Consider the following 25,537-nt stretch of genomic DNA (forward strand, 5'->3'; position numbering starts at 1 on the left):
CACATTACCTTTCTAGTACCCCGCCTAAAGTTGAGAAGGCCACAGTTTAAAAAAAAAAAAAAAAAAGGGTACTTACATAGGGTTAAAATAGGAGAGAACTAGAAAGCGACAGAGCTATAGCCACACTATAGTGGTTTGAACATTTCCTACTCCAAAGGTTAACAGGGGATGACACTTCAACATAAAGGGTAACCATGAAAGGAGCCAAAACACTAGTTTTTATTGTCACAATTCAAGCAGTCTTGGAGCCAAGAAAGAAAAAGTTAAGTGGCAGGGTATATCTTATACAATAAAACTAGAAATTAAGCTTGCAAAGTACACATCTTTTTCCAAGCCAGCTCTGTCAGCCAAAATAGAATTGATTTTCTCCCTTTGTACGTGGGCAGATAACGTGGGAATGGGAACCAGCCCAGGACTACCAACAGGGCACTGGCCACAGACCACACACGGAGACAGCCATGCATGGGAAGAGAGCCTCCAGATGACAAAAGCCTCACCAGCTACACGCCTGACTGGGGACACTCCCATTGCTCAACTGCTAACTATCAGCTTTTAGCACAACGATGGGAAGTCCTGATAGGAAGTACTTTCAGATTCTAGATAAGTAAAGACCAGTGGGTAGAGAGCTAGTGTAAGACTCTGGAGCAGAGAAGAAAGATCACAGTGGACATAAAGTTCATACCTACCCGAACTGTAGCTGTCAGTGGAGGACTGAGAGATGGAGCGAGACAAAGATCGCCGGCCTGTCTTGGTGGGGAATTTGGTGAACTCCTGCATGTCATCAGCAAACTGGATTTGCTGTAAGAGGAAGACAAACAGTTGAAAGCTTACAACAAGGATTCTACGAAATGCTCCATTTTTTAAGGCCATACATTTCCTTCCCTAAACCTCATGTATCAAGTGGCCCCTACTAAGCCAGCAACTCTCCTACCAGAATGGGGCAGGCAGAGGCTCCTTGCTGACTCCTCCTCAAATGCCAATTACTATCTCTTTCCAACTGTTTCAGAATCTGGGGGGGTAGGTGGGAGAGCTTAAGACCCAACTTTTCTTAGCATCTGTCCAAATTTCACAAGTCTTCCTTCTCATAATCCATCAAGTTTTCTCGCTTTTTACAACCTTGACACATCAAACCCTTCACTCTTCCTCCCAACTGTACCAAAAAAACAGGTACAATTTCATAGTGCTTCTGCTCTTTTTTATTTTCCAGAATATGCTCTTGTAGCACATTCTTATCCTAAATTTAGCAATGGTCTTGTTGTTTGAAAAATTATGGAAATGCCTTGAAATGGTGCTGGACACTGGGGTGCCCAGTCAGGGTCCAATCACACCCATACCTCACAAAGCCAATGCTGTGTCCTTAGAACCTGCTACACCCAGTGAAACACTGGAATACACAACAGAAAAGTGAAATATATATGCACACCCCAGCAAAGTCCAACAAATTATGAGTAACTTGAAGGAAGGCGAAACTAAATGACTTGGTAAACTGTTATTAAAAACTTCCTTAAGTGAGGGGGGCCTGGGTGGCTTAGTCGGTTAAGCGTCCGACTTTCGCTTAGGTCATGATCTCGCGGTTCGTGGGTTCGAGCCCCGCGTCGGGCTCTGTGCTGACTGCCAGCTCAGAGCCTGGAGCCTGTTTCAGTCTGTGACTCCCTCTCTCTCTGACCCTCCCCTGCTCATGCTGTCTCTCTCTCTCTCTCCTAGAAATAAATAAAACATAAAAAAAAAAAAAAAAAAAAAAAACTTCCTTAAGTGAAATACACCAGAACTAGGTAACTGTTTGAAGGATACTTGGAAAATTGGCTTTAATAAATAGCAAATAAAATTAATATTATTTATAGTCAAATTAATGGATGTTTCTAAAATGTATGAAAACATTTCCCTCCATTAAATGGCTTAAACTTTCCTCTTAAACTCTTATTTAAACTCTGATAAACCCTGTAAGATAAAAACAAACAAACAAAAAACCTTCAGCCTCCTGAAAAATGGAATGGTCTGAGACTGAATTAAGATACTCCTCACAATCTGACTAAATCTGAAAGGTTCCCATGGAGAATCCATTAAACTAAGTCTTTAGCAGATATCTTTGGAAATGGAAAAGCTAATACAGATTAAAATCTTCTCTCCATAATGCTGACAACATGGTTATAGCCACTTTGAAGTCAGGAATAGTAAACTACCCATTTGTTACAGCTGCAAAACATTCCTCTCCACCGTCACATGTACCTTTGAGATAGGGTAGCATCAACAGGCAGTAGAAGAATCAGGCTTAAATGTGTGACACAGAAAAAAAAGTAAGTCAACAAAAGAGACTCAGGCTAAACAACATATATGGCACTGGAACCTGATTAATAAGTATCTTTGTATATCTGACACAGCTTTTTCAGTTCAGATGCTAAAACTTTATAGCTTTAATGCCAAAAGCACTAGTTCTTTTCAGGGAAAAGAAGAGGAAAGAAGAAAAACAAAAAACAAAAAAAACAAAAAAACCCACACTCCATTGAGGTGGCCACAGGTCAGCACTGTGGCCCTTCTAGATAGGATTTTGCACTGCATGTTCACATGACTTCTGCAGTCAGCAAAGCTAGTTTTACTGAAGAGATTAATCCAGGACCAAGGTAATGACTTTCAACCCAATATGCAGTTCTTTCGGTGGCCGAAAAACTAGTCAAGATACCATCAATGCCTTTCACGCTCTCCAAAGCACCCCTTCCTCCAACAGCCCCCTTGTTCCTGGCATGGACAGTCTAGTCGGAAGCTAGTCCTCTCTCTTGGCTGTTACGATTCCCTCCTCTGCTCATGTTTTTTCAAAAGGCTCTGGGCATATTCCCAGACACCACCTACCTGGCGGTGGAGGAGGGAAATGCAGTAACATTTGCAGTTTCTTAAATAAAAAAATAAGAGAGGTGGCTGTGGCAAGATAGAATTGTGTTTCTTCAGCAACCTAAGAAGTGACTTAACAATCATAATCCCATCTTGTATTAATGCAGCGTGTCAGTAGCCTAAAGCTTAGCAAAATCTTTCCCACCTAATAGGAGACTGTGTCGCAAGCAGCTTACCAATCAGTGCTGTGCCCCACCTCTCAAATCAGGGATGTGGTTCATATTTGAAGTGGGCAGCATGTTAATTCAAGCCATGACATGGATGGATGGCTGTCTATTCCCGCAACCCTTTGACACTCTTCACTGCTCGTAAGTAAGGTAGTACAGCTCTGCAAAGATGCAAGATAACCTGTCTCCTCTCCCAGCACCAACTGCGCCAAAAGAACCTCTGCCCTGCCAGGTCCCACCAGGCCTGCTTGCCCCCCTGGTTGTCTGCATAGCTAGTAACTCTGTCTTCCTTCTGAAGTACTTCCTGGAATGCCACTCACCTTCACATTGTAAACAATGACACTGCTGTCAAAAGCAATTTTTGGGTACCACAAGTTTTCCCTCTAATGAAACCAGATCTCTGTAACAGCTCTCTAACTGGGATGGATTCACTGCATTTATACCCAATATGATCATTTAAGTAAAAACAAAATCCAAAGACAGCTACAAGATTGTTCTGTTTACATTACTTCCTATTGTCATGATTTCTTCCAATCATAATTTTTAGTCGGTGTACTTCAGTGTTTCTTCAAAGCTGTATCTGTAAGGAAGAGTAAGGTCTAAATATGATGTAGAATGGGAAAGAGGGGAGGGGGAAAAAGATACAGTAAGTGGAAATCCAAAAAGTATCTGAAAATCATAAAGTTCTACGTTAAAGAACTCTTTTGTGTTTGAATGTTACCACGCAGTTAAACAGCCTTACCCACGACAAGCATGCCAGTATTTCATTCTTGAACTCATATTACATCTGAGAAAGGCTAGAAGGTCAGATTGACCCATTCTCCAAATAGCACATCCAAATACAGAAGTCTACTTGCTGTGCCTTAAAAACTCAATTAAGTATCAGGCCAATTTAATGTGCTATTTTAGAGAAGCTTTTCTAAGGGCTCAGTGGGTACAAAGGTTGACTCTCTTCAACGTGACACTGAAAATGATAAAGAGAAGCTCTACCAAAGAAACAATCTGGGATATGGTACATCCACCACCTAGTGGTTAAGAACGGTGACAAGGGGAGCTCAAAGGATTGCTGTATGTAATTTATCAAGAAAAAGGGATCACAGGCAATCCAAAACAGTTATAAGCCTCCAAGGAAGAAAAATTGTTGTATACTATTCAGTTTATCCCAACTGATATTTCTTACCATAAGAAGCTGAAAAGTTTCCTTCCCCAAACATTTGTTGTATCTATTCAAATATCAAATAGCTTAACCACACTTCTGTCCCAGGTCCAACTCCATTCTGCTGTCTAGCTCCTGAATCACAGGGAATTAAAAGCCATCAGAATTCCACTGACACTATCGCCAACGGATGGTGATGAGGAGAATATTCACTATTGTATCCTTCTAATCAATGTATTTGGTAGGCACCTACTAAATACCCAATGGTATTTCAGGAAAGGTCTATGAGAGGAAATATGTACAATCTGTAGATGTGTTTTGACCAAAGGTAATGATAATGCAAATGGCTGTCATAGAATTTTATTGCTTCTTAAGGAAAATAGTAGATATTGTGGTCTTATCAACCTTATCTGGATACTGTTTAGCTTAGACCTCCAAAAATCAGAGGGTAGGCTAGACATCTTATTAAACTTATTATTTCACATGCTTATCTAACAGCTTTTAATTTCCTCACAAAGGTTTCCTCCTAAGGGTGAAGGACTACACTCAAAGGTAAATAGCAATTATTAGGAAAACAAATCATTAAGAAAGCACAGCTTAGAAGTGAGTAAAGGGATCAGTCTCTCTCAACTGCTGAGGAGTATCTGAAGGGCCAGTACTTCCTTCTGGTACACTACTGATTTTCTGAGACATCCCCAAATTTATATAATCTGTCCAACTGTCTCCTCTAGCATAGTGGATGTGCAGATTTTTCTGTTTTGAAATTATGGTCAGTGTATTTCTTTGCAACTGAGCAAAAAGATGACTATTAGGAAGCTAGCAATTTTATCAAGATCAATTACTAAGCAATGTATTAGAACACCCGCCAGGATTCTTACATCTCTTCTAATCCCTCTTTCACACATCTTCTGGCTAATATATTCCTTCTACAGATTCTACCTCATCTGCCTCATTCTACTTCCCTCATCTGCTCTTTATTCAGAAGAAAGGAAGAGAGTATGGCTGTCAGCCTAAGCTAAATAGGTACAAGATTTTTTCCTTGATACTTACCATTGATCGGTCTGACTCCATTTCTGATGGATCAAAAGAAACAGTTATCAATAAACACCAACTTTTTGGTATAAGAACTACAGAAGTCTGCACATCTGTCACACCTTCAATTAGGTAGAAGAAATTTCCCAAAGAAGAAGGGTATCCTCTTCCCAGCACGGTGCCCTCAGGTACACCACCAGAAAATAATTTATCTCAAGGGAATCAATCTCAGGCCACAGAGGCAAATCCACAGCCACCTTTGGTCACGTCTTCCATTCCCCAGTGCAGAAACCAGTCTGCTGAGACTCAGCAGGTTTGGCTGCTCCCTGTCCTCCCTCCCTGTCTCAAGTTTCTTAAGTTCTCAGTTTCCCCAGATGGGGCCTGAGCTTCTGGAGGGGGAGGGAAAGGCAAGCTGACTAATCACAGCAGGTATCTCCCTCCTCCACTCCACTCCTCTGTGTCTCAGGAGTAACAGGATATAATGTGAGTGTGCACACGCGCGTACAAACACACTGCTGGAATCCAATTCCAGAAGAAACACTCCTTTCAAAAATGGGACTCAAGTTGATCTTTCATCAAGGTTGGTGGGAGGAAGGGGTGAGGCAACACCAGGGCTCACAATGCCAAGTCACTTAACTGCTGAGGAAGGAACATAAAGCTTAAAAACCTCTGCAAAGAGCAGTTTTATACTTATCAGCTACTCTCCACCCCACCCTCACCCTTCATGTGGGACAATGTATCTCACTGGCTTTTCCATGATCTCCTAAAGTGCTCTAATGAAAGTAAGTGATCTGGGCCTCCAACTGCCAACTAGAGGTAAAATTAAGAGGTTAAAAAGTGGCAACAAATAGCACAGGAAAGGACTTCTTAATCTTTCGAAAGCTGCAATTTACAATAGACACACATCCCGACTATGTTTCAATGGCTATTTAGCTATCTGCTTGTCCAGCTGCCTGGCCTGTCCATACTTCCCTCATCCTCAATCTGCTACCAATAGTCTATGAAAACACACTTGTCATTCTTTTTCTCTTAACATTCAATTATCATCAACCCTAGTGTATTTTTGTTTATTTATTTTAACTTTTAAAACACTTATTAATTTTTAGTATTTATTTTTGAGAGAGAAGGAGACACAGAATCTGAAGCAGGATCCAGGCCCTGAGCTGTCAGCACAGAGCCCGATGTGGGGCTCGAACCCACGGACCGTGAGGTCATGACCTGAGCTGAAGTCGGGTGCTTAACTGACTGAGTCACTCAGGAACTCCAATGTTTATTTTTGAGAGAGAGAGCATGCATGGGGTGGGGGGCAGAGAGAGAGAGGGAGACTGAGAATCCAAAGCTAACTTCACACTGTTAGCTCAAAGCCCAACCTGAACCCCCAAACTATGAGATCATGACCTGAGCCAAAGTCGGATACTCAACTGACTGAGCCATCCAGGTGCCCGTTTATTTATGTACAGGTGACTAAAGGAATCTAGGTTCCTGGAATATACCCACGACTTTAGTGATACACCAAAGTTTCCTTCCAACTCCCTCTGCACCCCCACAGTTTCATTTTCTCAGCTTTATTATGATCATTTTCTACATACAAAAACTTTACAAGGATAGTATAATGAATACCTTTATACCCTCCATCTACACATGTATACAAGCATACTGTCAATTGTATGTGGAATTTAAAACACAAGAAAGAAAAAAAAGAAACGAAACACAGATTCCTAAGTACAGAGTACAGACCTAGTGGTTATCAGAATGGAGGTGGGTGGGGGATGGGTGAAAGACATACAGGAGATTAAGAGTAGATTTATCTGGATGAGCCCTGAGTAATGTGTAGAATGACTTAATCATTATATTGTACACCTGAAACTAACATAACACTGTGTTAATTATACTTGGGTAATTTAAAAATAAAGAATGTCTTTCATAGTTAACAGACCTACATGCCTCCCTAATTCTTCCAACTCAGGACAGAATCAAGATTCACTAAATGCATTTGGTTTGTTAGGTTCCTTTAGTGTCTGGTAATCTAGAACAGTTCTCCTTTTTTCTCTCTCTCTCTCTTCTCCTTGTGATATTGACATTTCCTGGATGAGTTCAGGCCAATTAGTTGCCTTATGGAATCTCCCATATTCTGAATTTTTCAGATTATTTTTTCCTATAAACTGAAGTTCAGCTTTGAGGTTTGATTAGAGAGAGATTAAAATTTTGGCAAGAATACTTCATAGATAAATGTTAGATACTTTACTTTGCATATTAGGTAGCATATAATGTCAGGTCGTTCCATTATTAGTGACACTAAACTGAACCCTGGGTTAAAGTGAGATCATCAGTCACTGAAAAGGTGTACTTTCTCCTTTGCAAGTAAAGGTTAAATTGTGAGGTGATATTTGTCAGATTGTGAATATCCTGTTCCCTAGTGACTTTACCATCTGTTCATAATCCCTGCCTGAACCAATTATATTGCAGTCAGGGTTGGGGGTATGTTATAGAATCATGATTTTTCCCCTTATCATTCTTACCGCATATATTAGCTGGCATTACTTTTTGTAAGGAAAAACTTTTCTTCTCCCTCTTTCATTTTTTTCTTTGTCATTCATATTTTTATTTATTCAATCTGTAACACTCAGTAACACAATGAGTACACTGAATGCTCCAATTGTCTCAAACTGGGCCAGTGGGAGTCTCCTTCAAGCTGATTCTTCTGTTTAAATGCTTCCTTCCTTTCTGGCATAAGATCTACCAGGCTCACCTTGTTCTTTCTCTGCTTCAGATCTGGAATCAACCATTTCTCCATTTCTCCAAGGAGCTTTGATTTCTTTCAGTGGGGGATGGTATTTAGAAAATAATATCTGAGAATAAAGTATGCTAATTGTTAATAGAAGCATTAGTGCTTCTAAGTTCTTACAGGGGATAGAGAAATAAATCTTTTTGTTTACTCATGAGTTTATATTGATATTTTCATTTCAAATTTAACATTTTTTAAGCTTTTAATTTTTCTATTTGTATTTCTTTTCTCTTATGGTTTGTCTTTTTAAGTTTATTTATTAAGAGAAAGAGGAAGGGGTAGAGAGAGAGGGAGAGAATCCCAAGCAGGCTCTGTGCTGACAGCGCGAAGCCTGATGCGGAATCCCATGAACCAGATCACAACCCGAACCAAAATCAAGAGTCGGACATTCTGGGTGCCTGGGTGGCTCAGTCGGTTCAGTGTCTTGACTTCTGCTCAGGTCATAATCTCATGGTCTGTGAGTTCGAGCCCCGCATCTGCGCTGTGACAGCTCAGAGCCTAGGGCCTGTTTCAGATTCTGTGTCTCCCTCTCTCTCAGCTCCTCCCCCACTTGTGCTCTCTCTCAAAAATAAACATTAAACTTTTTTTTAAAAAACGAGACATTCAACCGACTGAGCCACCTAGGCACCCTCTTTTGTCTTATGTTGACAATCCTGGTCTCTAATAGCAATGATACACTTGTTTTTTTTAATTTTTTTTTATTTTTTATTTTTTTTTTTTATTTATTTCTAGGAGAGAGAGAGAGACAGCTGAGCAGGGAAGGGTCAGAGAGAGAGGGAGTCACAGACTCTGAAACAGGCTCCAGGCTCCAAGCTGGCAGTCAGCACAGAGCCCGACGTGGGGTTCGAACGCACGAACCGCGAGATCATGACCTAAGCGAAAGTCGGACACTTAACCGACTAAGCCACCCAGGCGCCCCACACTTGTTTTATTCTAGAATACAAATAAAACTGTTCCAAAATTACAAGACTAATGTTACTAACAATATTCTACATAGTGAACTGTCAATATTTCACTGAAGTTCCTTTTGTCCATAGAAAATATCTCACCAAGGATGTATAGGTGAAGTATGGTATTCTGAATGATTAATATCAGTATAATATGTAGTTAGGTTCATTTGTTTCTGTTTACAAGTAATTTCTTCCTCTTTAATTTTTTGACATATGGAGCACCTGGGTGGCTCAGTCGGTTAAGCCTCCGACTTCGGCTCAGGTCATGATCTCATGGTTTGTGAGTTTGAGACCCGCATCGGGCTCTGTGCTGACAGCTCAGAACCTGGACCTGCTTCAGAGTCTGTGTCTCCCTCTCTCTGCCCTTCCCCTGCTCACTGTCTCTCTCAAAATAAAATAAAGACATAAAAAAAATTTAATCTTTTGACATATAAGACACATGTCTCAAAAGTTTTAAAGGTATGATATTCAGAGAAGTCTCACTGCCATTTCTATCTCCCAACTCTCCTCCCCCCTCTCCATTTTCATTCATTTCTGGCTTATATTCATTTCTACAGGTTAAAAAAAAATAGCAAAGTATATACTTGTACTCTTATTTTCCCTGTCTTTCTTACTCAAAAAATAGAATGTTAAAATGTTCTGCACTTTGTTTTTTTTCCACATAGGAATCACTTTGTATTGGTTCAGAATCTAAAAATCAATAATTCTTAAGTGCTGGGAAAGACTGAGCCAGGTTACTACTGTTCACCTTCTATGTTTGTAATAAAAAGTCATTAGCCTTAATTCACAGTCCTTTCTAAAGCCTATCTTGACTTTAAATAAAGCTCACAAGAAGTTAAACCGGCAAACCTCACTGCAAGGTATGTTGGGATGTTCTTTAAGATGAAAATTTGTCAGCTGCTTACAACAGGCAAATCTGTATTCTTCAAACTAATTTCTAGCAGAAGAAAAACTAACAGTGAAAGCAAGCAATCGATCACTGGGCAGGTGTAGAAGGAAGGCAGAGTTTTTGACATTTTGGAAGGTGGCCACACAGATTGAGTAAATACCCTCTGTACAATCCCTTTGCCTGCCAAGCAGAAACAAGACTGGAGATGTATGAAAACAGTCCTTCCTTCCTTGATCTGGAAGTTTAGCTTAAATGAAGTTGAAAGCCAATGACATCTCAAGACATTCAAACCCTCTACACATATTTGCTTGAGTAAATGAATCCCACCTGTGAGTCAGAGCAGCATTTGGGAAGGCTATGTCCACTGAGAGGTGAAAGACATGAAAATCTTTGCCAAACAGTTGATGGCAGAAGAACCACAAGCAGCTCCAAAAGAGTGGCAGCTGAGTGGACCTGGATGTGCTTTCTAAACCCTAGGCTAATACCCAATAAAGGTTAGTGAGACAGAACCCATATCAGTTTTTTTTTGTTACCATCTATTGCTTCCCATAAAGTGTAGGCTCAAGGGAGGAAAAAGCCATCAAAACTCAACACTAAATAATTTAAAGACTTAATATTAAATAGTAACTATGTAGTAACAGGTATTGTTTCCACACGTGGGTGGATCAATGGGATCTTTCAGAATCGACTGTAGACCGATGGAGCAGTTTCAATTTCAAAGAACAAGGTAAAATCACTGTAAAGGTCAGCTGTGGGTGGCTTTAGTTTCCACAGCTCTTAACAAAACACAAAAAGCAAATGTCTAGGAGATTAGAAACACAATTCAAGGACAAAAATCTTGACAATCAATCACATCAAAAACATAACTGTATTTTTCATTCTAGAAAGGTAATATTTGCCATCCCTTCCTGACTTTCTAACTTGAGATGTGTATGTTCAATTTTAGATAAAAGTCTCTGTATGAAATCATGACCTTAGACAGACTGTAAGAAATAAGGTAGCTGACGGGGTGCCTGGGTGGCTCAGTCGGTTAAGTGTCTGACTCTTGGTTTCGGCTCAGGTCCTGATCTCACAGCTCGGTGGACTGGAGCCCCACGTTAGGCTCTGTGCTGACAGTGCGGAGCCTGCTTGAGATTCTCTGTCTCGCTCACTCTGCCCCTCACCCAGTCTCTCTGTCTCTCTCAAAAATAAACATTAAAAAAAAAAAGAAAAAGAAACAAGGGAGTTGAAAGGAATTGTTGGCTCCAATGTGTTTGGAGCTATTTAACAATACGAATTACCTACTGCTCCAGAAGGAATACAGTATAATTCCCCAATCTCTCTAGCTCCCCAACCAGAACACAGAAGTGAAGTTGCCCTGACGTACGACTTTCTGAACAGCCATTGTCTAATGAGGAAAGACGCACAAAGATAAAGATCTCTTGCTTTAGGCTGTACTGCAAACCTAAAGTCAAAATCAAATTTGGTATAGGAAGAGTTACTCTGCAAATTTTATCAATAAGTAACACTGCCAGAAAGTCACTGATCTAAATATTTTTCAAACTGTTCTTATGTAAATTTTGGCATATAAAGAACAAGTAAAACCACTGTAAGCATTACATCAGGACTTTTACCTAAAGCTGACTATAGATTTGAAATCCACACTTACTGGTGCCATAAAAATCAAGGTCCCGAATGCCTAAATTTCTATGACATTCTACTTTAAGTACTCTGCTTCAACATCAGTGGCCCACAGACATGATTTCCTTACAGAAGATTTGTATTTTCAAAACATTTTGGAATCTCTGGACTATGAGATCTACACTTCACAGATGGAAGAAACAGAACAGGGGTTGGGGCTAAGTGACTTGCTGAAGGCAATTTTGCTAAAAATTGAGAATTAAAAAAAAAAAAAAGCAAAAAAAAAAAAATCAAAAAAAAAAAATCCCTATAAGCCCAGTACTATTATATTATTCTCCTTTTGGAACAGGCCAGGGAAAACAGCAGCTTCCCCTTTATTTTCAAGAGGCCAGTCACAAGATGGTCCGCTACTACATGGAAGCTTTCTGAGCTTCCAGATCAAGACTTGGGAGCTCTAGGGAAGGAGGAGAAATTCTCTCCATTCCAAAATCTAGGTTGATTTTGTGACAAGTGAAATGATGCAAAGAAATGTAGTATTTTGAAGCTGCCAATGAATTGCCCTGGGAGGTACTGCTCCTTAGACTTGGAAAGGGTGAGGAGAGAGTAAGAGCCCAAAACATGGAAGCAAAAAGCTCCATTCTGGCATACATTTCCACTGTCTTCTGGGGACAGAATGGGGACGGGGAGAATGCATGGGCAATCTAATCCAGATCACTAGGATGAAAGAAATGACCACAGAATTTTCTACTGCAGGCATCAAAAGCAATTTAGAAACTCCACCTGTATTTATTTATTCAAAGAGGTTTTCAATTTGGTATGGTTAAAACGGATCAAAGATTTTTTTCCTCATGTGGGAAACCTGCTATTGTCTTTCTTTAAAAAAATTTTTTTTAACATTTATTTATTTTTGAGAGACAGAGACAGAGCATGAGCAGGGGAGGGGCAGAGAGAGAGAGGAAGACAGAATCCAAAGCAGGCTCCAGGCTCTGAGCTATCAGCACAGAGTCCGAAGCAGGGCTCGAACCCACAAACTGTGAGATCATGACCTGTGCTGAAGTTCAAAGCTTAACCCACTGAGCCACCGAGGTGCCCTGAAACCTGCTATTTTCATTAGAAATGACCACCTTTCTTACATACATACAGCAGAGAATATATTTTAAATGTGCTTTTTAAGGTAACTTATTTATGTTGTGCACAATGGTAATGGTGGAACTTTTCTTTCACACAACAGTACAATCTATATAACTAACTGTATAGCTTCATAAGGTGAATAGAATCTTAAAATAGACCTAACCAGTCCCAGGAAGTGAGGTCTGAAATTCCTTTGATCATTCAAAGGGCTTCTTTAAAAGAACAAAATACACACAATTGATGGAATGACTATACTCCCCCTAGATTAGGTAGCTTTGGGTTTAATGCACCACCGAACAAAACAAGAAGATGTCCTTATATTAACAGCAAGTTAGAAACTTTCATAGCAGAACAGTTTTTCCATATGCTGGACCATTAGAGCGGTTCAACTGGAATCATCTAGAGCCTCCAGGCTCCTTTGGGGAGGACTATGGGCTCTGATTGTAGAGAAATTTGGCCTGGTGGTGCCTCAGTGGCTCATTTGGTTAAGCATCTGACTCTTGATTTCAGCTCAGATCATGATCTCACATTCCTGAGATGGAGCCCCACGCCGGGCTCTGCACTGAGTGTGAAGCCTGCATAAGATTCTCACTCCCTCTGTCCCTCTCCTCCACTCGCAATCGCTCTAAAAAAAAGGGGGGAGGGGAGTAAAAAGTTCGGGCTGGTAAACCTTAAACACAGCACTTTTTCAGCATCCCTCAGTGTGGGTCTGGAAAGTTCCCCATAGGCCTCAGGCAGAGCAACAAGAATTCCCTGTAAAGACCACCTCTAAGGAGGTCTTGATCTGCAGTTACACTACAGATCAGATTTCAGGGAGGTGAAGGCACAGATACTGGCGCAGGACTCTGAGCTCACTGTGCTCCAATTTCTGTATGTGGCCATGTTATTTCTACAGAATTCTTTCTCCCAGTGTCCCAAACAAAATTTCACTCCTGTCTCTGCAGTACAGGTTGTATTCCACATTGTACTAACCCTGAGGCACGTTTAGCCATTTCAAGTCAAACATCAACTTTTCCAAGGATAGAGACATATTAATATTGGCATACGTGAAGTGAAGCAAAGCCTTATCCGCTCTTTCCTTTTATCCTGAGTTCTGCTTAATAATAAAACAATAGTGACAGACCCTTCAGAACTAAAATGTAACCTTTTGTTGTTGTTCTTGCTCTGGGTCTCAAAACCACTCCCTTTGGTTTCAGGCTATCTGGCTTACCAGCTCAGTCAACTGTCTTTCTGAATTCTGCCCTCCTTTTTTCCCCATCATCTTTTCTCCAGTCTTTACTTGTTGGCCATTTCCTCAGCCGCTCATCTATCAACTCCTCCTGTGATGTTGTTTTAAAGCCAGAATTTCAATGTAATGCCCTCTCATGATCTTTATAATTTTACTGTCACTCTTAGTCTAGGAACTAATAGTATTAATCATGTTAAGGAAATTCTCATATCCTGACCTGATTTTTAATCTATTGAGTCCAACAAGCTCAGCCAACCAGAGACTAGGGATGTGAGTGGGGGGAATGGGAACAGAGAGTCAAAATCATTCTTAGCGTTCAAAGAGCAAAGACTAAGAAATGTGCTTGGTGTAGTGGAGGCCTAGCAATTGCTTATACTTACTTTTTTTGAGATGCTCTTAAGTTCTTTGCAAATGGGATTGGCTGTACAGATGAAGAAACTACAACCCAGCATGGCTAGCAGGTAATAGTCCCAAATACACAATTCATGGCCTGGCTTTATCCCAATCACCACATTCTCAATTCTGGACAAGCATTCTAGGTTTTTAGCTCGAGTTCATGGACGGGGCTCAGGCTGCCAACTCCCCTTATATGCAAATCGGTGTGTGTGTATGTGTGTGTTTCTGGAACAAGGATACAACTCTGATAGGGCTCCAAACCCCAAATGGTTAAAAACCACTATACTAGACTTACGTGACCCAAATAATAACCTCACAAGAATGTAAACACCACAGGATATGGATCTTTGGCTCGTTCACTGATTCATCCTAAGTGCCCAGCACAGGTCCTGGGAGACAGCAGTAGGTGCCTAACCTTGAGCTGACAGCTCCAGGATTTCTGGTCACAGCTTACTCTGAACACTGTGGAAAAGAAGAGTAACTATAGGCTATTTTCAGGACCTCTCACATGGGGCACACGATTTTTCCTCATGGCCAAAGTCATCCAAGATAGATGGTAGTTATATCCCAATATCAGATATCGTAACAATTTTGGTCAGCCTTGTTAGATAGTCTGAGAGTGGTTCTAAATACGGGATCTTCCAGGTTTCAGCAGTTTCAAAAAGCACATACTATCCTATTCTCCACTTGCCCCTTACCACCAACCCTTTCCCATTCTGATTAAGTAGGTCTAGGTTAGGGCCCTGAAATGAATGTTTTGAAAAAGTTCCCTAGGTGACTGATTCCTTCCATTCCTTCTACTCCATGAGAAGCACTCATCTGAGACAATCTAAGCAGGATCTGAAAAGCAAACACAAGCACACTGAGTTTACCAGGCTCTTGATAAAGCAACTGAACGCACACAGGGAACAAATGATTTAGACACATCGTGTTCAGAGATAAAACAAATAAGGCAAAGAAAGCAGAAAATCTGCCTTTGTAATACCAACTCCATCTGTCAGGTACAGCCAATCCATCAAACGGATCCACAGAGTTTAGGAGAACACGACAAAGAGCTTGTCTCAGGAAGAGAGACTATATTTTTACAATGGCTTGGTCCAAAATCAGTAAAAACTGGCAAGGTGCTCTCATTCCAAACATGCCCAGCATTCAGCTAATCCTCTCCCTGTGGCGTCAGAAAAGAATGTGCAGAATTCTGAACCCTCTATTTCTCAGATAGGAGGGGTTCCTTCTTCTGAATGCAAGAGCTGAAACTAATCCCATCAACTCTCCACTCCTAAGTGCAAACTGGGCAGAGGAATGAGATGCCTCCCAACATGGATGCTCTCCTAACCTTTATGACTTGTAAATATTCTTTATCCCAGCTCATAGAAGCCGTGCCTTTGCTGACCTCAATTCATATTCAACCAGCAAATATGAACAGAAACCACCCCCAGAGTAATGTTTCCCTCTGGGAAACCCTGGGGAAGAGGGTGCAACAGGGTCAGTGCCTCCCTGGACTTACAATACAGCTTATTACATTTAGAACATCATGTTCCCGACCAGCTTGCTCTCTTTTCTGTTACAAACCTGAAGTAAACAGATTCTACAGCAGCTACAAGTCTGTTACCAAGGCCACTGTATTGATCAGTATAATTAACATTCACAATTCATCTAGTCCAGCAGGACAAGGCAGCTGGGCCACTCTCCATAAGAACTGAACATTGGGAATCTTCATGTCTTGCTTGCTAAGGAGTCTGGGACTCCAAAGCTGGGCCCTAAAAACTTAAGTACTGACTTAGAAGTAGGGTACTACTACCTGGCTACCCACTGGAAGTGAATTAGTTACCAGAATAACCGAACACATCTGCCATCTCCATAAAGCACCTACTTCTACTTCCAAACCTACAAAATTCTGAAGGTCTCCCTTTCCCCTGAATTCTGCTTACATCACATACTTAGAGAAACAACAAACACAGAATCCTCAGTGCCAACTAGGACCTGATTCCTGGTTAGGACAAGCATTGGCCCAGTTCCCAGAAGACTTAACTCTAAAGGAGGTGGATTTCAAAGACAAGGGCATATATAGCTTTTGAACATGGAGCTTAGCCTTTGGTTCAGAAGGGGCGGCTAGGGCTGCAGAATGAGAAGAATCAGAAGTCTGCCCAGCACTGCTGAGCAGCACTCTGGTTTATCACTTTCAACACTCCAACACAAATTCCAAAATGAAACTGTCCGACTCACTGCTGGCCCTCAAATCTTTAACCCCCTAAAGGTAAGCCTCTGTTCCTTAAATCAAGAGCACGTGAACACCACTTTCAACTTAGGGCAGTATCCCTAATGCTAAGGGTTTAAAACCGGGCGGGATATCAAATTACCTTCCCATTACAAGTAAGAATATCCCCAAGCTTCTCACCTACTGCCTTGTGGTTGTCAAGCAACTGGGCTAAGGAGCTAGAGGCCTTGCATCTTAACAGTCTCCTTCCTTACTTCCTGATCTTGGCATGATGAAGGGATCTACTGAGCTGCTGGAGATTCTTACCCATTTCTCCTCTGCAGTTCTCCATATTCCCATTATTACCCATGTGAGAGGGAACTAAGTTAGAAAAACCACCCTTGCCAACTGAAGGGGACAACGAGCCAAAGACACCGAGTGAGTCCAACTCACTTTCTCCTAGAGAAATCATCTCACAATGTTTTACTCAATAAACAACTGATGGTACTTATACCGGCAGCACTGCATACCGTGCATATGTGTGAGATGTAGCCCTTGCCCTCAGTTATGTCTGGTCTAGAGAAAGCAACTGAAACGTATGATTCAGATATCAAGTCAGTCCTGAAAATAGTTTTGAGGACTACTACATTGAAAGCAAACCTGTTTTTGAGACAAATGGGAACAAGTTATTTTGTTTAGTTTTGCTAGTGCAGCATGTGAGCTCCTCACTCTGAACACTGCTGGGAATCAGGTCTGAAGCTTTAGAGGCACTCACAGCTCACAGGAAGGGCAGTGGGCATGAGGTAGTACAAGGCAGTACAAGAATCCCCAAAAGTTGCTGAAATGCTGGTTTCAGTATGCCTAAGTTCCTGAGTTGAGCCCTCAAGGCATTGATAATGAGTCCCTTGGGAAGGCGAGGAACATCCCAAAGAGGGGCTGACAAAGAACAGCAACAACCTCAGCTTCGTTCCAAGGACAAACTGCAAGCTGGAAACAATCAGCTGTTTCTGGATCTGTGAAGGAAAGAGACACTATGGCTTAGAGACCTCCTCTTCTAACCCAGGATCCAGGGGTGAGTTTCAGGGAGTATCACAAGTTCTCTGAAAAGTATGTAAGTTTTTGTGCCCGTGAATCTTCCTAAAGAACTATAATTTTCACAAGATTCTTCAAGGGATCTGTGACTCAAAAGATTAAGAACCCTTGTTCAAGAGTCTCTCATCCAGTAAATATCTCAGGAGCATCCCACCAACAGGCAGAAGAGAAACCAGTTTCGGTTCTTTACCTTCTACAGGCTTGTCTACTTACTGACCTCTCTTCTAAAATCAGAAGCAGAGATGAGAGTGTATACTTTAAAAATTCAAGACAAAGAGCTCTTTTCTACGTCTCCAAAGTAAAGTTAATCATCATGAGAGCCCAAATACATCTCCCTTAAAATCTCTGAGGAAAGAGACAGGGTGTGGTCCCAAAGGGTAGAGCAGAACCACTGGCCACCACTTACTTTCCTGATAAGTCCCTTTTTTAATTTCAGGATCCTATGATCATAATGAAAACAAATCACAGCCCAAAAACCCTGACCTGAGGTCAAGCCAGTCCTCGGGGAAAGGAATAAATTCCCGTTATGATCATGGAAACCTGTGTCCCAAAAGTTCATCTTAATTGAGGAGTACTGTAAGAGCTGATAACATTTATTAAAAACAGAACTTCCCCTGAAGTTACTTTACTCGAAACACAGTGATATGGACAGCTTCATTCAGGAGGCCAATGGGTACACTCGTCTCGGCCAGGCCTTTAACCCCTTCATCCTGTCACTCACCACTCCACCATCTAGCTCACAGAGCTGTGCACCAGTGTGGATCAGCACATTAGCATTTTCCTTGGCACCCTGAGCACACAGCATGTTCGGGGGGATTCCACGGATGGCCCGGTGCACACACTCTTCAGGAAAGAAGACAAAAATACGTAAGAGTTTGCAGTTCTTCAGATGGTAAAGGACTAAGCCTGAGGCAGGCCCAAGGTAAGCAGCATGCAACAGTGAGCAGGCCTCCTCCGTCCCGTATCCCTACCCCCCCAACCCATTTAACCTCATTCTAGCACACAGCTGCGTACAGGGTGTCCGTGGTTAGAAGTGAACTGCTTTGGGCTGGTAAGGGAGCACATTTTAAGCCCATTAAGCCCTACCGGCACCGTTACAGAGGCATGCCAGCTGAGGCACTGGGACTTCTGTGGCAAGAAAGCAGGAGCACACAGGGCCAGTCCCCGATTTATGTTTCTTCAAGTCTTTTCCTCGTCTCAACCATGGGGTTCCAAATGCCACCTTTTACCTGTAGCTCATTCTACTTTTTCACTTTGTGGCCTGTTTGAGGAGTAAATGATTAAGCCCCATTGTATATTGCTAAGTAGTACCCGCCATTATACACACTGTGAGATTAAGGCACTCGACTGAATGGAAAAAAATGAAACCAGTCTGTCAACAAAGCCATGAGGGCTCCACCCTGGTCCTGTAACTGCCTTGGAGCAAAGGCCACACACTTCTGCCGGAATCAGTTCCATGTAATTAGGAGCAGGCTGTTTAGAGCAAAGGGAAACAGTACCTGGGGGGGGGGGGGGGGGGGGGGGCAGGTGGAGAACACTGAGTTGTGAGCTGAAGGTGACCACATACAAAGGTAAAGTCACACCTCAAAAGAGTCTTTGGAATTGTTGCATGTAATTCAAGGATTGTTTGGGAAGACTCCCAGATAATTACGGTTTGAGGATATAAACTCCTGGACTCAGCCGGCCCACTGTCTGATGGGCGCCCACCTTCTACAAGTGCTTCGTGTGATGTGGGGGCGGGGGGGGGGGGAGGAAAGGGGAAGGGGTGGTGGTCAGGCAGAGCACATCCAACCCATTTCTAGCACAAACTCTAAGTTCTATGTACCTCTTAGAAATCAAATATTTTAGTGTTAAACAGGTTTAAGCTCTACATAAAATAACATTTTTCTCGGGAAAAGTTCTTTCCTGTTGAAAAGCCATTCCAATAGAAACATCTTTGTTTTGGCTCTTTAAGACTATTTCAAAATTCCATATAAACCAAGAGTGCTTTTTAGAGTTTATGGAGGTAGTCACTGATCAGCACAGCGGGTGAACACATACAAACTGGAACTGCACCAAGCAAACCAGAAATATGGTCACTCTAGTTTTAAAGGAACAAAAACGCTAAGTAAAATGAGTAAATTTACTAAATGCTAACCCTTGAACAATCCTGTAGTACTATCATCATTTCTCATTTTACAGACAAGAAAATGGAGGCTCAGACAGGTTAAGTCACTTGTCCAAAAATCACAGGGTTATCAGATGGTAGGAACTGAAGGTAAACCTGACTCCAAAAATCAAGTGCCTGACGTACATTGTACTGCTCCTTAGTTAGCCAAGCAACAGTGGGAGAGCATGTGAAATACCTGAAAGAGACAAAGAGAAAGATAGAATTGGAAGAGAAAAGGTGAACACACCTCAATGCGAAGCTTAAACTGCTTATCATATGTAAGATACCAACACTATTGACAACGGTCGAAAGGAAAATTTGTGGTAAGAATTGGTCTTTAACTTTGGGTTCTTAGATTGCAGGTTGGAAAAAACTCTAGTCTATGCAAATGTGTTGTTCTTCATATGTGATGAAGATGTTTCTGACCCACCACAACATGATGTGTTCTGAGTTATTCTACCCAGTAGAATAAGGGTGGTCTTTCTTTATAAAATTTTAATATTCAAGTTCCCAAACTTAGAACTGGTTAAGTATAAATGATTCCCCTTTAGTGGCCAGTTTCTTTGATTAACAGCCCCAAGAAGGCATTAAAATACTTGTTTACAGATCATAATTACTTGAGGTGGAAGAATAAATTTATCAAGAGTCACAGGCAACTAGAAATCTACCCGATTCTATGCATCAAAATATCCTTTATAAATAACTTTACAATACAGTGGGTAACACACACTGGATCCAACAAAAGATACGTTAATTGTAATCTTGCCAGCAAGGGATCTAGACAATGAACAGATTTCTGTTACAAGATAAAAGTGCAAAGAAACTTAGAACAAAGTAATATGGCAACTAGTGCCTAATTAAACAAATCAAATAGGAAAAAGAGAGATAATCAATATCTGTGTAGAAATCCAAACTAGATCTTCCTATATCCCTGACTCCTGTTTGAAGACTGCCATTAAAACAGCTGTTCTGAAGAGAATTGAGATACTTAAAAAACATTTTTTTAATGTTTATTTACTTTTGAGAGAAAGATAGTGTGAGCAAGGGAGGGGCAGAGAGAGAGGAAGACACAAAATCCGAAGCAGGCTCCAGGCTCTGAGCTGTCAGCACAGAGCTCAATACTAATGATGTAGAAAGTATAAGAAATATCCACCTATCAAACCTCTTCTCAGTGAATCTAAGAAGTATCAGTACAAATTCTATAAAACTGCAACAAGAATTAGTCATAACACAACCCTGACGAAGAGAGGGCATCCTACTGCATTCCACCCAACACATTAACAGCTGAGCAGTACCCACGAAAGCTATACTTGGTGTGCTTTCATAAGTCTCAGCCCACCCTTTTGATGAACTGGTTTTATACGTGCCTTAATCAAATAATATCCTACAAACAAAAATAGCTGTTTTGTCTCTCTTTTCCTCTACTGTGCTGGCGGTAAAAGTCCCTCTGCAGAGATGTTAGGTAAGATACCTAATGTATCACTCTGAAGAGGCCCCCTTCCTCTACCCACCCATGGCAATAAATGTTCAGAAGTGTAGAGAATAGCAAACTTATCCATCAACAAGCTGGAGATGTGAGTTTACTCTAAGGGAAAAAAAAAAATCAACTTGACACAATGTTAATTTCCAAAGGTCCAAGGACAGTCATCACCTCTGCAACAACAAAGTAGCAGAAAGAGGGATAATGCCCAGTGATTATGGGGAACTGACTTATTTGGCTTGACTGACAACCACCAACGTTAAATAAGAATCCTCTTTAGCTGTGCTTTGACGTACATTACCCTTACAACTCAGGGACCCCTTTTATACCTAAATATTCCTAGCAGTACAACTGAAAACAGTTAACAGTTGGGAACAAGCCTTACCATAGCTGTCAATACCATCCCATGAAAGTTTCCCCTAGAACTTTATGTGTCAGCAAAACTTGTCTTCCCAAGAAAATGGTAAGCATTATTTCCCATGTCTGCTAACGTGATTTCCTTTATACTCTGGCTCCAAGGAAGCTTGGAGTTACATGTGATGATCAGCCTCATCAACCGTCTTAGCCCTCAGGGTTAACAGTATTTTTTCCCTTTCCTTCTGTCGTTTTGACTTTCCATCTATATTGTATATGTCTTGTGTTGTAAACCATCTCAAATGCTCACTAAAAAGTAGTATACGAACACTAATAGACTCCCTTAAAACCACTTTTGCTATCTTAGCTCCTAACGTGCACCTATCTCCACTTGTTTCAAATAAAAAGCACTTATTTGGTAGATGAGGAAACTGAGGCACAGAAGCTCACTTACTTAAGGCGGTAGCCAATTAGTTGACTTTTTGACACCCAGATCAAGCCTTGATCCAACCAAGTCCTATTTTTTAAAAAAAAAATTTTTAAACATTTATTTATTACTGAGAAACAGAGACAGAGCATGAGCAGGGGAGGGGCAGAGAGAAGGGGAGACACAGAATCCAAAGCAGGCTCCAGACTCTGAGCTGTCAGCACAGAGCCCAACATGAGGTCTGAACTCACAAAGGGTCGTGAGATCAAGACCTGAACTGAAGTTGGATGCAACTTGAAGTTGGTTGGAACGTACAACCAACTGAGCCACCCAGGTGCCCCCCAACAAGTCCTATTAACTTCACAGTACTGTGGTAGACCCTAGAGTGCACAAAATTGAGTAAGTTATGATTATACTTGAAGAATTTCTATCTATGCTTTTAGTTGATAGACAACCACTCTTCCCCAAAGTGAACAAACTTTCACCAGTTACACTGGAATCTGATCTGAGGACCATCAAGGTCACCCTAAAGTAACCTGTAGCTTGACTAGCACCTCACTTCCTGAGGGGCCTCGGGGCTTGGAATGACGTAAGGATTACTTGGTCTAAAACCACATTGGAACTCTCACAGGTTAAGGATGGCACCTTTTGAAGAGGCCTCTTTTTCCTGTACCATTCAGTACATGCTGAGCTACGTTTTTTCCCCTCTTTCCTCATGCTTTCTCACATTATCAATACATGGCAGAGGTACAAAAGTGACTTAAGACATAACGTACAATTTAGTTGTTCTGAAAAAACAGATCAACTAGGACTTGCTATGTGACCTTGACTAGTCCTCAACCAACTCATTAACTAAATAAATGCCTTGTACCATCACTAGGGAAAGGGTAATTAGTCATCATAAATCACTTTAATACAAAGTACTGTGTACAGGCTAAACAATAAGGCTCAGAAAGAGCAAGATTAATATGAAACATGGGGTACATTTATTTACTAGCAAATGAAAACTTCTAACAGGGGCTTCCCACATTCCTGGCAGAGACTGCTTCTCACAGCTAATGGAATATGAGTCTTTAAAATCATTAGCATTTGCCTTGACTACAACATACATTAACAGTATTCCTCCTGGGAAGAGGAAAAGGAGTATTTATTCCTGGTAGGCATCTCAGTTACTAGTTAGCAGGTGGGCAATTAATATTTGAGTACCTACTGTATGCTAAGTATAGAGCTGGGTACAGTAGATACAAGGGTGAGCATGAGTCCCCCCCCCTCCCCCCCCCGCCTCGCCTTTATGGAGCTTACAATCCACAAAGTAAACTTTGTCTTATGAAAAGTGGCACCTGCAAGGATACAGGCTAACTCAAATTAAGAAAGAATAAAAACGCTTAATTTCTGAAGCAATTAGACAAAAGAGGATACGCTAATGGGGAGAGGAAGAGTCAGGGAATTAGGGTACAAGCCTTTCCCCTAACTCATCATAGGTTAAGCATTCTTAGAAAGGCTGTGACTGTCTCCCCCAAATAGTGCAGATTACAGACTTACTGCCCCAAAGCAGTCAGCGGAACTGACAGCACTAAAAGTAAGCTCAATCACACTTCGCAGAACCAAAGGACCGCAAACCACCTTTTTAAGGCATTCTATGGGGAAGTTTCTTAATTTTACGGAAAAACAGAGCCACGGCGCAAAGCAGTGAACGGTCTTTTCAATCCTACCCTTTGCTCTCTGGAGTGGTAGATTCATCTCCTTTAAAAAACAAAGTCATCTTTTCCCCTCTGACAGCTTAACTAAATCAGGCGTAGGAGCCTCAAGGACTCTAACTAGTCCCGCAAAACTGGCTCCATTCGGCTCTCACAAGCACTGCATCCCAGCAAACGCTGCAGGCCCAGGCGGCCTTGAAACACTGTCTTTAAAGGAGGGAAATATTTATCCAGCTTCTCATTGGTTTCAGAAAGGTCACCCCTCTGCAAAGGTCCCTCTGGGCTGTTCACTGGGTGCCAGGTATGTGGAAAGTCAAGATGTGGCTGGCAGCAAACGTTCACAAGGCACTTGGGATCCCAGTTCCACCGTCCAGAGGGCTGGCTAGACTAAAATCTCCCAAAGGCTGCTATTTAATCTTTCAGGACAAGAGAATTAGAAGGGCGTCCTTTGAGCTCAACCCGCAGCACAACAGACTCAACTTGTTCTGCCTTAGTTGAGTGCAGTGAAGAATGAGCAATCCTTCCTTACCACCCACCCCTCCAACCCACCCAAGCTCCCTTCCCAAGGGATGCTTGAGTGATCTATTCACATGACTACCATCAACCTGTATCCATGGCAGTGTCTGCTGTCACCAACCTCCAAACGTTAATACCTTACATATGTCCAAGCAACTGGATGACCAGAGAAGGTGAAAACCATAGTGTCCTTTCCAACCTCACACTACCCTCACTGCTTTCACCTGCATAGACGAGCTGGTTCCACGTATTTTTTTCCTTTTGCCTCCACGCTAGCACGCAGTTGTTGGACGATAAAACAGTCACTGCTCCCAAAGATTTGCCCAAAGCGGCTCTGCCAGATTTGCCCACTCACCTGAAGGGAGAGGTTCTGTCCGGCCCCATCCCCTGGGTCTGGTCACAGGGGTCGTGAGTTGGCTCACCCCCCCCCCCCCGCCCATCCCACCCCCCACCTCCCCACTCCCGTCTTCGCAAGGCCCTGCAACCAGGAAAAGTCAGCCTCAAATTCAAGGCCCGGCCCTGTCGGATTTCAGAAAGATCCCGGAGGGCTAGGGCCGAGGGACAAAGGAAAGTGAGGTCAGGGGCGGCCTTTCCAGCTCGGGATAGGCCTGGGGCCACTCGCTCGCCACCCCGAACGCCACCGCGGTCGTCCCGGACCACCTCCAACCCGGCCCCTGAAGTCCCGAACTAGCCGGATCCCGGGCCCTGGGCTCTCTCTCGCGCCCCTTCCGCGAGGCCCCAGCCCAGGCCCCCGCCGCCACCCAGAGCCCCCGCACCTTCTTGGGCGCCTTGGTGACGGTGGCCATGAAGGAGTACTTCTCGGCGTCCTCAATCTCCTTGGCCTGCTTCAGCTCCTCCCCGACCCCGGGCAGCGGCATCGCGTCAGGCATCGACATCCCCCGGCCGGCCCGGCCCGCGGCTGACCCGCCGCCCCCGCCTCTTTCCCTCACGGGCGCCCGCCCGCCCGCGCGCGCGGCGCCCTCCGACACGCGTTCGCCCACCCTCCTGCTGGGGCCGCGCCGAGCTGCGTCCGGTGCCAAAGTGCCGTGGCCAGCGCCTCGTCCGCTCGGCAGTCTAAACCAGCCGGACAGCTACGGCCGCGACAGGAGCAGCAGGAGCAGCAGCGCCGAGCTCCGACCGGCCCGCGCCGCCACCTCCGCCGCACGCAAACACGCACGCAAAGTAAGGGTAGACGGTGGTGACGCCACGTCAAGTACTGGCAGCTCCGAGTCGGGGAGAGAAGAGGCGGGGAGAAACGGCGGCCTGTCATGACGTCACCACGCGGGACCCGGCCGCAGAAGCCACGCCTTCTTCTTCCTGCCTCGCCGAGGTTCCCAGGGTGAGTCAGACCCTTTCCGCCGCCAGGTGGCGGCATCAGCCCTCTGAGACGC

At 42.8% G+C, this 25,537-nt stretch overlaps 1 protein-coding gene across 1 annotated transcript in view; it reads right to left on the bottom strand.

The window, feature by feature from the left end:
- Nucleotides 1-25,245, bottom strand: part of AHCYL1 (adenosylhomocysteinase like 1) — a 39,266-nt gene extending 14,021 nt beyond the window's left edge. Inside the window, exons 1-2 of the mRNA XM_039251126.1 lie at nt 24,923-25,245; nt 687-798 (exon numbers count right to left, since the gene is read on the bottom strand). Of these exons, the coding sequence (XP_039107057.1) occupies nt 687-798; nt 24,923-25,042 (232 nt within the window). The 5' untranslated portion in view covers nt 25,043-25,245. The remainder of the gene's footprint in view (nt 1-686; nt 799-24,922) is intronic.
- Between the last annotated feature and the right edge of the window lie 292 nt (nt 25,246-25,537).

This window comes from Hyaena hyaena, unplaced genomic scaffold, assembly GCF_003009895.1.
Source record: "Hyaena hyaena isolate Hyena2069 unplaced genomic scaffold, ASM300989v1 scaffold_390, whole genome shotgun sequence".
NCBI classification, from domain to species: domain Eukaryota; kingdom Metazoa; phylum Chordata; class Mammalia; order Carnivora; family Hyaenidae; genus Hyaena; species Hyaena hyaena.